The sequence below is a fragment of the Salvelinus alpinus genome, chromosome 5 (assembly GCF_045679555.1).
Source record: "Salvelinus alpinus chromosome 5, SLU_Salpinus.1, whole genome shotgun sequence".
Taxonomy (NCBI): domain Eukaryota; kingdom Metazoa; phylum Chordata; class Actinopteri; order Salmoniformes; family Salmonidae; genus Salvelinus; species Salvelinus alpinus.
This window is the reverse complement of record NC_092090.1, coordinates 65,081,805-65,094,453: the sequence shown is the minus strand read 5'-3', so window position 1 is coordinate 65,094,453 and position 12,649 is coordinate 65,081,805. Positions and strand designations below refer to the sequence as shown.

Sequence of the window (12,649 nt, the reverse complement as noted above, 5' to 3'; positions counted from 1 at the left end):
GTGGGAAAGGACAGTGTGGAGTGCGATTGAGATTGCGTCATCTGTGGATCTGTTGGGGCGATATGAGAATTGGAGTGGGTCTAGGGTTTCCGGGAGGATGCATTTGATGTGAGCTATGACTAGCGTTTCAAAGCACTTCAAGACTACCGACGTGAGTGCTTCAGGGCGGTAATCATTTAGGCAGGTTACCTTCGCTTCCTTGGGCACAGGGACTATGGCGGTCTGCTTGAAACATGTAGCTATTACAGACTCGGTCAGGGAGAGGTTGAAAATGTCAGTGAACACACTTGCCAGTTCATCCGCGCATCGTTTGAGTACACATCCTGGTAATCCGTCTTGCTCCGCGGGCTTTGTGAATGTTAACCTGTTTACAGGTCTTGCTCACATCATCTACTGAGAGCATTATCACACAGTCGTCTAGAACAGCTGGTGCTCTCATGCATGCTTCAGTGTTGCTTGCCTCGAAGCGAGCATTAAAGGCATTTAGCTCATCTGGTAGGCTCACGTCACATGGCAGCTTACGGCTGGGTTTCAATTTGTACAGTGGTTGCTCAACTAAAGGTTTTGTGATTATGCTGCAGAACTTAGAGGTAATTTGTGGTTTAGTACGGTACCCTGCGTCACTACTTCAATGCTCCAGACCAGCGCAAGGGGGAGTTAGAGCACTGATTATGCTTTTGTGCCTTTGGGTCCAAGGTGCTACTGCATCTCTAACTGACAATGAATGGGCGACATAAACCAAATAGAAACTGATTGTGCACAACTTCACAAATTGTGCACAACTTCAAAATTGAATTTCAATGAACTGAATGATGAGGATGAAGAAGGTGACGGAATTTAGAACAATCGTGTAAGAATTGCTATTCCTCTGTCCTGCACGCACACACCCGGAATTTTTTTTATTTTTTTGTTACAACTCGACAGTATTACCTTTTAAAACTGTTGTTACACTAAGGTTTTTTTCTAAGAGAAACTTAGACTACAATTAAGGTGTGGAAATGTTATTATTATTATTTTGCTCTTACTGTAGTAATGGTCTTTTTCTTGTTCACTTTAGGTTATTTGAAAACTAAATAATCTTCAATATATCCTTATTTTTTAAACAAGCCATAGAAATGTGGTTGTAATTTCAGTTTAATTCACCAGAAAAGACAGAACAAATAATACAACAAATATTGTGGTTAAACTCAAATATACTGATTGATAAAAAAAACTTTATTGGCTGTACTATATTTTACGTTATTCCTGAAAGCTCTATTCTGCTCACTTAAATGAATAGAGATCCTGATCATGGTGCTACAGTATGTTGTTACAGCATAATCAAAGTGAGGACAATCGGCAATCTGCTGTGTGCTTATGGCCTATTGTAAACTGAAAGTCACATCTTTCCAGTACTCCTCACACCGCCCCAAACCCCACCCTGAACACAGTTACCATTCAGAAACGAGCTGTTTATCAAAAAAAAAAAAATGGCATTGTGACCAAAGAGAACAGACGAAATCAAGCCAGCTTCTTTTTATGGTGCTACCCGTTCCAGGGCTAGGACCGTAACCATTTGAGGACTTGAAAATGATCCGGAGCTGAGAAGATCACCAAAACGAATGGTATTTTGGTTTCAGTGAATTTTCTTTTAAAAAATAATTATATAGCCTATCAACGTGTAGGCATACTGTGTAATAAAATTGATAATTAAATAAAGTTTAAATAAAAAAATGATAATAATTGTGTGCTAAAAAACGTGAATGTGTTTTTGCAGAGCATACAACCATGCCGACAACCATCCGTGGAGATCAGTGGACAAAGGGCTGGACAACGGACCGCACCGAAAAAACGCATGGTTGCCAAGAAAGCGGTTAGTTTTGCTAGAATCTTAAAATGTGTACGCAGCATTTGTGTGTTGGAGTCACTTTTAATTTATCTACTGTTTCTATCTTTGACCACTGTAATCGATGGGGGCTCAGGGCGGTACCATTCTACTCATCTGATGAAGGTGCACATGGATCAAATTCAAACTTTGAAGACTGAGATCGAGTCATTGAAGGCAAACCAGCAGAAAGAGATACATTATCTGAGGGCAGAGATACGGGTGACAGCTGATACATTGGTCCAGAGCCAGGCGGTATTGGCAGAGAGTCACTCGTCACTGGCAGAGTCAGGCGGCATTGGTGGAGAGTCAGGTGGAGAATGACGCGTTGAAGAGGGCGAGGAATGAGATGGAGTCACAATCCATGCCAGGCACACCTGTTAACTCTGGAACTCCACCTCCGACAGGCAGAGTCAACATACCTGGCGGGTTCACCAGGTCATCGGTTCACCCTGACATTTCCATTCCTCTTCTGACAACAGAACTTGACCAACTTCTGACCAGGCACAGCAAGGGCCATCCGGACCGTTATGCTGTTCTACTATTCTAAGGATGTGTAACATTTACATTTTACATTTAAGTCATTTAGCAGACGCTCTTATCCAGAGCGACTTACAAATTGGTGCATTCACCTTATGATATCCAGTGGAACAACCACTTTACAATAGTGCATCTAACTCTTTTAAGGGGGGGGGTTAGAAGGATTACTTTATCCTATCCTAGGTATTCCTTAAAGAGGTGGGGTTTCAGGTGTCTCCGGAAGGTGGTGATTGACTCCGCTGACCTGGCGTCGTGAGGGAGTTTGTTCCACCATTGGGGTGCCAGAGCAGCGAACAGTTTTGACTGGGCTGAGCGGGAACTGTACTTCCTCAGAGGTAGGGAGGCGAGCGGGCCAGAGGTGGATGAACGCAGTGCCCTTGTTTGGGTGTAGGGCCTGATCAGAGCCTGAAGGTACGGAGGTGCCGTTCCCCTCACAGCTCCGTAGGCAAGCACCATGGTCTTGTTTTTTTTTTTTTTGTAACCAAAGAGAGATACCACGAGTGGACACAGAATACCAACTGGGATGGATCCCGAGGCAAATGTGGCTTACCAGTGAACCTCCGGGTGTTCATCATTAATACTGTGTCTCAGAAGTTTCTGTCCATGACTGATGCAACCCGAAAAAGCATTAAAGACAGAGTTAATGAGTACTTGAGGTCACCGAGGAAAGTCTGGACATGGACTGCTCTCCCTTGTGTAAGGAATTAGCCACTTTACCATGTTTACTACAGTATGTACTGTAGGCTATGTTAACTTGTCAGACTGCACAGTAGCCTAATGAACAAACGCAGGTGGCCTCTATCTTCAAAATGCATTAAATGCTTTATTATCCAAATGTTTAAAGTGCGTGTGGGTGACCTCATGCAACCGCAAAAGGTTGGATAAAGTATATACTGTACAGTACTGTATTTCTTCATCAGCATCTTTATGCTTTCGTTAATAAAATAATGATTAAAAAATACTCTTTCAAAATGCAGATGTGTATTTCCTTATGGATCCAAAACGAATTACTATGGGAATAAATATCACTGAATGACAGAAATATTGGAACAAATTGTTGCTTACTGGAAAATACTCTTTCAAAATTAATGGAAGAGCCAGCATTCAGAGGTCAAGACAGCGCTGCTCTGAGACAAGCATGGGGACTGGTCTTGATAAATCAACAAGATTCTGATTTTCACCAAATCTCAGTTTTTGTATTTGTTAGACTACAATTAGGGTGTGCAAATGTTAGGATTATTTTGCTCTTACTGTATTACAGTAGCCTACTCCCGGCCGGTCACGTTGTACAGCGCCATTATGGGCTATTAGCAGAACAATAGACTCCTGCCAAGGAGGAGGGTAGGGGGAGAATTCTGTCGTCAAATGTATTTCTTAGTTAGGTTGGCTGTATCACAACCGGCCGTTATTGGTTGCAATTTCAGTTTAATCCACCAGAAAAGACAAATAATACAACAAATATTGTGGTTAAACTCAAATATACTAATTGATCAAATAAAACATTATCAATTGGAACCTTTAGCAAGTGGAAGGGGGAAAAAGTATTATTATTATTAACTCTGTTTTTCACAAGCGTAGCAGCCTGTGAATTCTGCAAACAACGTTTCTAGGATGGGCTATTAGCAGGACAATATATATAGGTCATTTTTTTATTTGACCTTTATTTAACTAGGCAAGTCAGTTAAGAACAAATTCTTATTTTCAATGACGGCCTAGGAACAGTGGGTTAACTGCCTTGTTCAGGGGCAGAATGACAGATTTGTACCTTGTCAGCTCGGGGATTCAATCTTGCAACCTTCGGTTACTAGTCCAACGCTCTAACCACTAGGCTATGCTGCCGCCCCTGATATTGATCATGGCTCCCGAGTGGTGCAGTGGTCTAAGGCATTGCATCTCAGTGCAAGAGGCATTACTACAGTCCCAAACGAAAAATACCCATTAGATATTAATTTAGAATCCTCCAATCCTCTAAATGTAATTATTGGCGTAGAGTCACGTCATTGAAAAAAATATTTGTAGATATACTGTAGGCCTACTGTAGGCGACATGAGTCTCAATAGTGTTGAGTAATATGCTGTTAAAAGTGGTGTAGGTATTATTTATTTAAAACGCATATGGAAGTTAGAAGCAATAGGATTTGAAGCAATAGCCTTCCGCTGTGGTCAAATATTTCAGCACCGATTCACGCTGCTCTGAGACAAGCATGGGGACAGGTCTTGATATATCAATGAGATTTGTATTTTCACTGAATCTCCATTTGGGTATTGGTTAGACTACAATTAGGGTGTGGGAATGTTATGCTCTTAGTACTGTAGCCTACTCCCGACTGTCACGTTGTACAGCACCATATTTTCCGTTCCATCCTAACGGAAACCATGAGAGTTACATTTTTCTTGGAATGGAAACACCATAATATTAACCAAATTAAGTAAGCTACATTTCTTAAAATCAATCCCATATACTATGTTCTTATAAAAAAGGTTTGAAATTCTCTAGTACAGCCAATATTGAAGGCTATCAAATACTTCTCAAAGATGCCCTCTGGTGGTCAAACTACCACTAACTAGCATTAATGGTAACAATGGCTGGAAAATAAATAATGTGCCATAGAATTCTGCGGCGGCCCGCAAGGTGTGCTGCAGTATGACGCAACTATTAAAGAAGGAACCACTGTAGTCCTTAATAGTTTTCAAGCCCTGCCACATCCGACGAGAGTCAGAGCCGGTGAAGTAGGATTCAATCTTAATCCTGTATTGACACTTTGCTTGTTTGATGGTTCGTCTGAGGGCATAGCGGGATTTCTTATAAGCGTCCGGATTAGTGTCCCACTCCTTGAAAGCGGCAGCTCTAGCTTTTTGCTCGAAGTGGATGTTGCCTGTAATCCATGACTTCTGGTTGGGATTTGTACGTACGGTCACTATGGGGATGACGTTGTCAATGCACTTATTGATGAAGCCGATGACTGAGGTATTATGCTCCTCAATGCCATTTGATGAATCCCGGAACATATTCCAGTCTGTGCTAGCAAAACAGTCCCGTAGCTTAGTATCCACATCATCTGACCACTTCCGTATTGAGCAAGTCACTAGTACTTCCTGCTTTAGTTTTTGCTTGTAAGCAGGAATCAAGAGGATATAATTATGATCAGATTTGCCAAATGGAGGGTGGTGAAGAGCTTTGTATGCATCTCTGTGTGTGGCGTAAAGGTGGTCTAGAGTTTGTGTTCCTCGGGTTGCACATGCTGGTAGAAATGAGGAAAAACGGATTTAAGTTTGCCTGCATTAAAGTTCCCGGCCACTAGGAGCGCTGCTTCTGGATGAGCATGTTCTTGTTTGCTTATTGCCTTATACAGCTTGAGTGCGGTCTTAGTGCCAGCATCGGTTTGTAGTGGTAAATAGACAGCCACAAATAATATAGATGAGAACTCTCTTGGTAAATAGTGTGGTCTACAGCTTATCATAAGGTTCTCTACCTCAGGCAAGCGCTACTTACCAGGCGTAGCTTCTCTGCCCTGCCGGTGCATGGAAAATACAGCCAGCTCTATATTATCCGTGTCGTCGTTCAGATACATAAGATATTACAGTTTTTAATGTCCCGTTTGTAGTATAATCTTGATCGTAGGTCATCCATTTTATTTTCCAATGATTGCACGTTGGCCAAAAGAACGGATGGTAGTGGAGGTTTACTCACTCGCCTACGAATTCTCAGAAGGCAGCCCGACCTCCGCCCCCTTTTTCGCCATCTTTTCTTCACGCAAATGATGGGGATTTGGGCCCGTACCCGGGAAAGCAGTATATCCTTCGCGTCAGACTCATTTAAGAAAAAGTTTTCTTCCAGTTCGAGTTCAGTAATCGCTGTTCTGATGTCCAGAAGTTATTTTCGGTCATAAGAGACGGCAGCAGCAACATTATGTACAAAATAAGTAAAACAATAAGTTACAAACAAAGCAAAAAAACTAACAAAATAGCACAGTTGGTTAGGATCATGTAAAATGTCAGCCATCCCCTCCGGCGCCATTCTACACAACTCCAAACATCCGTGGTAGGATTTGAATACCCCTGGATTATAGGATCTCTATGGCTTCTTACCAGTGTTCTGATCCATGTACTCCCGGGACACATGTTCATTCTGGTGCACCCATTCTCCATTGCACTTGAAGAAGATCTGCAAGGCAGGCACAGCCCGACACAGCAGCTTGATTGGGTTGCTTTTGATTATGTAGGAATCTTCTGGTTCCTTCAGGAAGTGAGGCAGGGTACCTGGGACTGATGGTAGGATGTCACCTGATGGCAGGATGTCACCTGTGGCTCCTGCAAAGAGAGAGACTAGTTAGTTCAATCAATCAATTACATGTATTTTATGAAGTCCTTTTTACATCAGCACAGCAGTTGTCACAAAGTGCTTTACAGATACAGCAGATACCCAGCCTAAATTCCCAAAGAGAAAGCAATGCAGTGTTCTTCTGGGTGACTATGACTGACATTCAAAACAAAACCCAGGAAAAACCGCTGATAGATATGTTATGAAGATTTTAAAGCTGCATTATGTAACTTTTTCTATGTCCAAAAGCTGTAAGTTGCTAGTTGTCATTCAATGTGATTCAACAGTAACAATTTAGCACCTACAGCCTGCCTGAAAACCACTGTATTTGATTTGGCTGTTGGTTTGGATTTTCCTGACAGATTTAGTACTGCGCACAATGAAGGACAAGTTTCCACCACAAGCTCATTGGCTCAGATTGAGAAGATCTCAATTGCATACTCCTTGGCGTCCTCTCTCCTCGTCTCCTTCTCAAAACCCATAGGATGAGAAAGCCAAAAGGTCCCTCCCCCCTCTGACCACCTCCACCAATGGGTTTTGAGAAGGAGATGGGAAGAGAGGACGAGAGGATTATACAATTTAGAATCTCCCAGAGACGGAAGAAAAATGGGATGCATATCCACACTTCGCTAGTGAAGAGACATGGCAGATGCGGGGAGCAAACGGCATGTCCCAGCAGCTCCTCCATATAACCCAAAGAAATTGTGAAAAGGGAAAACAAGAGAGACCGGTTCAAGATGAGAGTGAACCTCGGATTTGCACCAACAAACTGGAGAGGGCTAGCTAGTTAGCTAGCTCGTGTCATGACTCTCCTGTGATGACCTGAAGGATCAGGTTACAGTGGGTCCGCTCTACAGCATGCTCTCTCTTGTAGAGGAGGAGAGCGGGAAGTCCGCTGTTTTATGGCGGTCGTAAAATACGCTGCCTCTATGCTCTGTAGTGTTCGAGGTTGGAATGTAAACTGTGGAACACAGAGAGACACTTGGACACAAAAGTTTAAATAATGAAGCAATATTTATATTTTTGAGAATGTGGGAGTGGTCCTTGGACACTTAAGGGTCAGTCATGTCGAGTGTGCTTCATTTGGTGATCTCATGAAGGACAGGAAACACATTACTGTGTCTTCGGTCGTGTACACTTCTCAATTATGGGGTTTGCATTTGAATGTGGTATAAAATATCTGATTGAATATTAAACTATTTGTGAGAAGATGTAATGTGATGCTGGCCTTCTAAATGAGATACTTGTTTAGATATAAAGTTTGAACTAGTCAGTGGCCACACCCCGTGAGTACAGACATTTACATCGGCGTCATGGAAACGCCCCCTTCTTCCACAGAGTATAAAACCACTCGTCACAAAATTTACATTAGACCAGAAAATATGGAGCTGTTGCTACATGTTGAAATGGTTGGCAACTCTACAAAAGGACTAGACCAGAGAAAGTGGAGATCATTCCCCTGTTGAAATGGCTAAGAAATCTACAAACGAAAGAACAATTATTCAGGCTGCAGCTGTTTGAATACTTTAGTCTGGTAAATGCATTCGATCTAAGAACATTTCCGATTGGTACTCTGAAGTATCCATTATAACAACCTACACCTCACACACACTTAGATCTCTGGTGGACAAACCAGAGGCTTTCTGTCAACTGACTATCCAGCAGATGGACCGGCGACCACAGAGAGGGACAACAAAGGTGTACACTTGTAAATATGTAAATTGCAATATCTTTTTGAATGAGTGGTTGTTCATGTTCTAAGTATAGGCATTTCCATGAGCGTAGTGTAGTCAACTGTATGTACTTGATTCCACTGAGTTTCCCGCTCTTGAGCGGTCCCCACCCCCTTTCCTTTGTCTATCAAGCCATCATATCGGTTTCGTCCGCTAGAGACTTTTTCTTTGTATCACGTAGCAACCAATGTATGACCTATTGTGTGTGTGTCATTATAATTCTGCGATTGATTAAGTTAGTAAATAAATAATTAAGCCAAATTGTATATAGCTAATTCATGATTCTATGCTTGTGTTCGTGCAGATATCCAAGGGTTTGCGACGTTCAGTAATGAGACTGATGAGGTAAAAATCATTAATAAGCGACTGTTTTGATAGGATATGAAAAATCGGAATTCAGGAAATTAATTAATTAACTTGGGGGGAAAAAAGACTCTTTAAACATTTTCCCGTGGTGCCCCAACTTCCTAGTTAATTAAAGTAACATGATTAGTTTAATCGCGTAATTAAATTACACAGAGAATCGTTGTCCGGGTTAGGGTTTGGCTGGGGTAGGCCGTCATTGTAAACAAGAATATGTTCTTAACTGACTTGCCTTGTCAAATAAAGGTAATATACATTTTTCTAAATTAAAAAGTGTTATAGCTACTATGAATGACTTATTTTCAAGCTATGTTAGCAGCTAGCTAGCTAGTGACTGCGTCATTGGTTTGTTTCATTTGTATAAAATGTTGCTTTGCTATTTAGTTTTAATAAACTATGACTATATGTATTAATTTGTTATATTTCTTATCTCTGTAGTCTGAAAGCCACAAATCTGATTAGCTAGCTAGTGAACGTTACTTCACTTCACACTACTGTACTGGCACGGAATAGCCATTATGACAAAAAGCTATAGTTAGGAAATATATTTGAACAAAAATATTGCTTCTATTTCAGATATCAATCGATATCAATACCTACCAAGCGTTGTGTGTTTCCAAACCCACCATTGTCAAGTACGGGAGCAGAAGTAAAAATGTATCATTGTATTTCCCCTAGCTAGCCAAGAATTGATCTATTAATAAAGTGTACATCTTCCAATAATAGGTATATGTCCACTCACGGCCAGTGTATTAGGTACACCAACCTGTTCCCGAAAATGGTTTGCTCCTACAGACAGTGAGTCACATGGCCGTGGCTTGCTATAGAAAGCAGGCAGACAGGCATCGAGCTATTCAGTATCTCAGACGTCCGGGTCTTTTCACGCATGACAGTGTCTAGGGTTTACCGAGAATGGTGCGACAGAGAAAAAACACCCAGTCAGCGGCAGTCCTGTTGGCGAAAACAGCTTGATGAAAGGTCAAAGGAGAATGGCAAGAACTGTGCACGCTAATAGGTGGGCCACAAACAGGCAACGGCGCAGTAAAACAGTGGCGTGCAGAACGGCATCTCGGAATGCACAACTCGTCAGTCCTTGTCACGGATGGGCTATTGCAGCAGATGACCACACAGGTTCCACTCCTATCAGCTAAAAACAAGAAGAAGCGGCTCCAGTGGGCACACAATTACCAACACTGGATTATTGAGGAGTGGAAAAACATTGCCTGGTCCAATGAATCTGTTGCATCATTCTGATGGCAGAGTCAGCACTAGTCCATGGCCCCATCCTGCCTGGTGTCAACAGTACAGGCTGGTGGTGGTTGTGTAATGGTGCGGGGAACATTTTCCTGGCACATGTTAGGTCCCTTGATACCAATTGAGCAACGTGTCCATGCCCCAAAGAATCCAGGCTGTTCTGGATGAAAAGGTGGGTCCAACCCAATACTAGATGGGTGTACCTAATAAACTGTCCACTCAGTGTAACTACACTATTTAGAAAAATGAACTACACAGGATTTACTTTGAGCATTGATGACATTATATCCCAATAGATTAGCATACCGCAGAGATATGACTATGTTGTTTCCCCAGTTGAGCTGTCTGGCCAAGGTGTAGACAGGCTGGAACCCTGGCAGCATTTCAATTACAACCATCGTCCAGCCTTGGAGAACGCGGAGGGCAACAATATCTACAGTGCCTAGCAAAAGTATTCATCTCCCTTGGCGTTTTTCCTATTTTGTTGCGTTACAACCTGTAATTTAAATGGATTTTGATTTTGATTTCATGTACTGTAATGGACATACACAAAATAGTCCAAATTGGTGAAGTGAGATGAAAAAAATTACTTGTTTAAAAAAAAAAAAAAAATCAGAACATTGGTGCATGCATATGTATTCATCTCTTTTGCTATGAAGCCCCTAAATAAGATCTGGTGCAACCAATTATCTTCAAAAGTCACATAATTACTTAAATAAAGTCCACCTGTGTGCAATCTAAGTGTCACATGATCTTCACACGATCTCAGTATAAACAGTATACATCTGTTCTGAAAGGTCCCAGAGTCTGCAATACCACTAAGCAAGGGGCACCACCAAGCAAGCGGCACCATGAAGACCAAGGAGCTCTCCAAACAGGTCAGGGCCAAAGTTGTGGAGAAGAACAGATAAGGGTTGGGTTATAAAAAAATATCAGAAACTTTGAACATCCCTCGGTGGGCCATTAAATCAATTATTCATTTTTTAAAAAGAATATGGCACCACAACAAACCTGCCAAGAGAGGGCCGCCCACCAAAACTCACGTACCAGGCAAGGAGGGCATTAATCAGAGGCAACAAAGAGACCAAAGATAACCCTGAAGGAGCTGCAAAGCTCCAGAGCGGAGATTGGAGTATCTGTCCATAGGACCACTTTAAGCCGTACACTCGACAGAAGTGTGTCCAGAAAAAAAGCCATTGCTTAAAGAAAAATAATAAAAAATAAGCAAACACTTTTGGTGTTCTCCGAAAGGCATGTGGGAGATTCCCCAAACATATGGAAGAAGGTACTCTGGTCAGATGAGACAAAAATGTAGTATTTTGGCCATCAAGGAAAACGCTATGTCTGGCGCAAACCCAACACCTCTCATCACCCTGAGAACATCATCCCCACATTGAAGCATGGTGGTGGCAGCATCATGCTGTGGAGATGTTTTTCATCGGCAGGACTAAGAAACGGCAGGGACTGGTCAGAATTGAATGAATGATTTGTATTTATTTATTTATTTAACCAGGAAGGGCTCATTGAGATTTAAAATCTCTTTTTCAAGAGCGTCCTGGCCAAGATAGGCAGCACCAAGTCATTACAAAAATTACAGACAAACAACATGAAAAACTACAAGTAATCTAGTAAAAACCATAGAATTCACAAGAGTATAACAAAATCAAAAACAGCAAATTAAAAAGATTGACAGGTCAGGGAATCAGTCTCAAAATCATTCATCAGTGATTTAAAAATATCAATCGGGACAAGTTCTTCCAGTTTAAAAGTATTTTGTAAGGCGTTCCAAGACGCGCAGAGTACATAAAAGCCCTTTTACCAAATTCAGTTAGGACATTTGGAACAGTTAGCAGGATAAAGTCCGGCGAACGAAGAGAGTACCCACCACATTTCTGAACAATAAAAATGCCCAAATACAAAGTTAGTAAACCCAAAATGGCTTTGTAAATAAAAGTATACCAGTGACTGAGCTTACGAGTGACTAGAGAAGGTCAGCCAACCGTGGTTTACAAAGTGCAGTGGTGCATAATGGTTTTGCAATTAATAATAATGGTGTCAATTGATCTCAAACACTGAGCGGAAGCATTCATATATAAAATATCCTCATAGTCTAGTAAAGGCAAAAATGTAGCTGATACTAGCCTCCTGGCTTCAAAAGAAAAACAGGCCTTATTGCTAAAATAAAATCCCAATTTCAGCATACATTTTTTTGTAAGTTGTTGAATATGCAATTTAAAAGAGAGGCCGTCATCAATTAATATTTCAAGATATTTATATGACGTTACAGTCTAAATCTCATTGCCCTGACAGGTAATAATAGGTGAAAAGTTCAGAGGTCTATTTCTTGCTTTAGAAAACACCATTAGTTTAGTTCTCAGTATTGAGGATAAGCTTCAATTCACACAAGGTATGACGAACAGTATAAAAAGCAGTTTGCAAGTTCTGGAAAGCTTTTGTAAGAGACGAGGCACAACAGTAAATAACAGAATCATCAGCATAAAAATGAAGTTGCGCATTTTGGACATTTTTGTCTAAATTATTTATATAAATATTGAATAAGAGAGGCCCAAGTACA

At 41.3% G+C, this 12,649-nt stretch overlaps 1 protein-coding gene and 1 long non-coding RNA gene across 4 annotated transcripts in view; one reads left to right on the top strand and one right to left on the bottom strand.

Moving 5' to 3' along the window:
* The window catches only part of LOC139576548 (netrin receptor UNC5D-like), a 228,634-nt gene that overhangs the window by 71,939 nt on the left and 144,046 nt on the right, over nucleotides 1-12,649 (bottom strand). For all 3 annotated transcript variants that reach the window (XM_071402761.1, XM_071402762.1, XM_071402763.1), the window contains exon 2: nucleotides 6,493-6,714. In XM_071402761.1, coding sequence (XP_071258862.1) covers nucleotides 6,493-6,714 — 222 coding nt within the window. The remainder of the gene's footprint in view (nucleotides 1-6,492; nucleotides 6,715-12,649) is intronic.
* On the top strand, nucleotides 1,528-2,405 carry LOC139575222 (uncharacterized). Its single transcript, XR_011674920.1, has 3 exons — nucleotides 1,528-1,604; nucleotides 1,757-1,852; nucleotides 1,962-2,405. It is a non-coding gene; the product is annotated as an uncharacterized lncRNA (long non-coding RNA).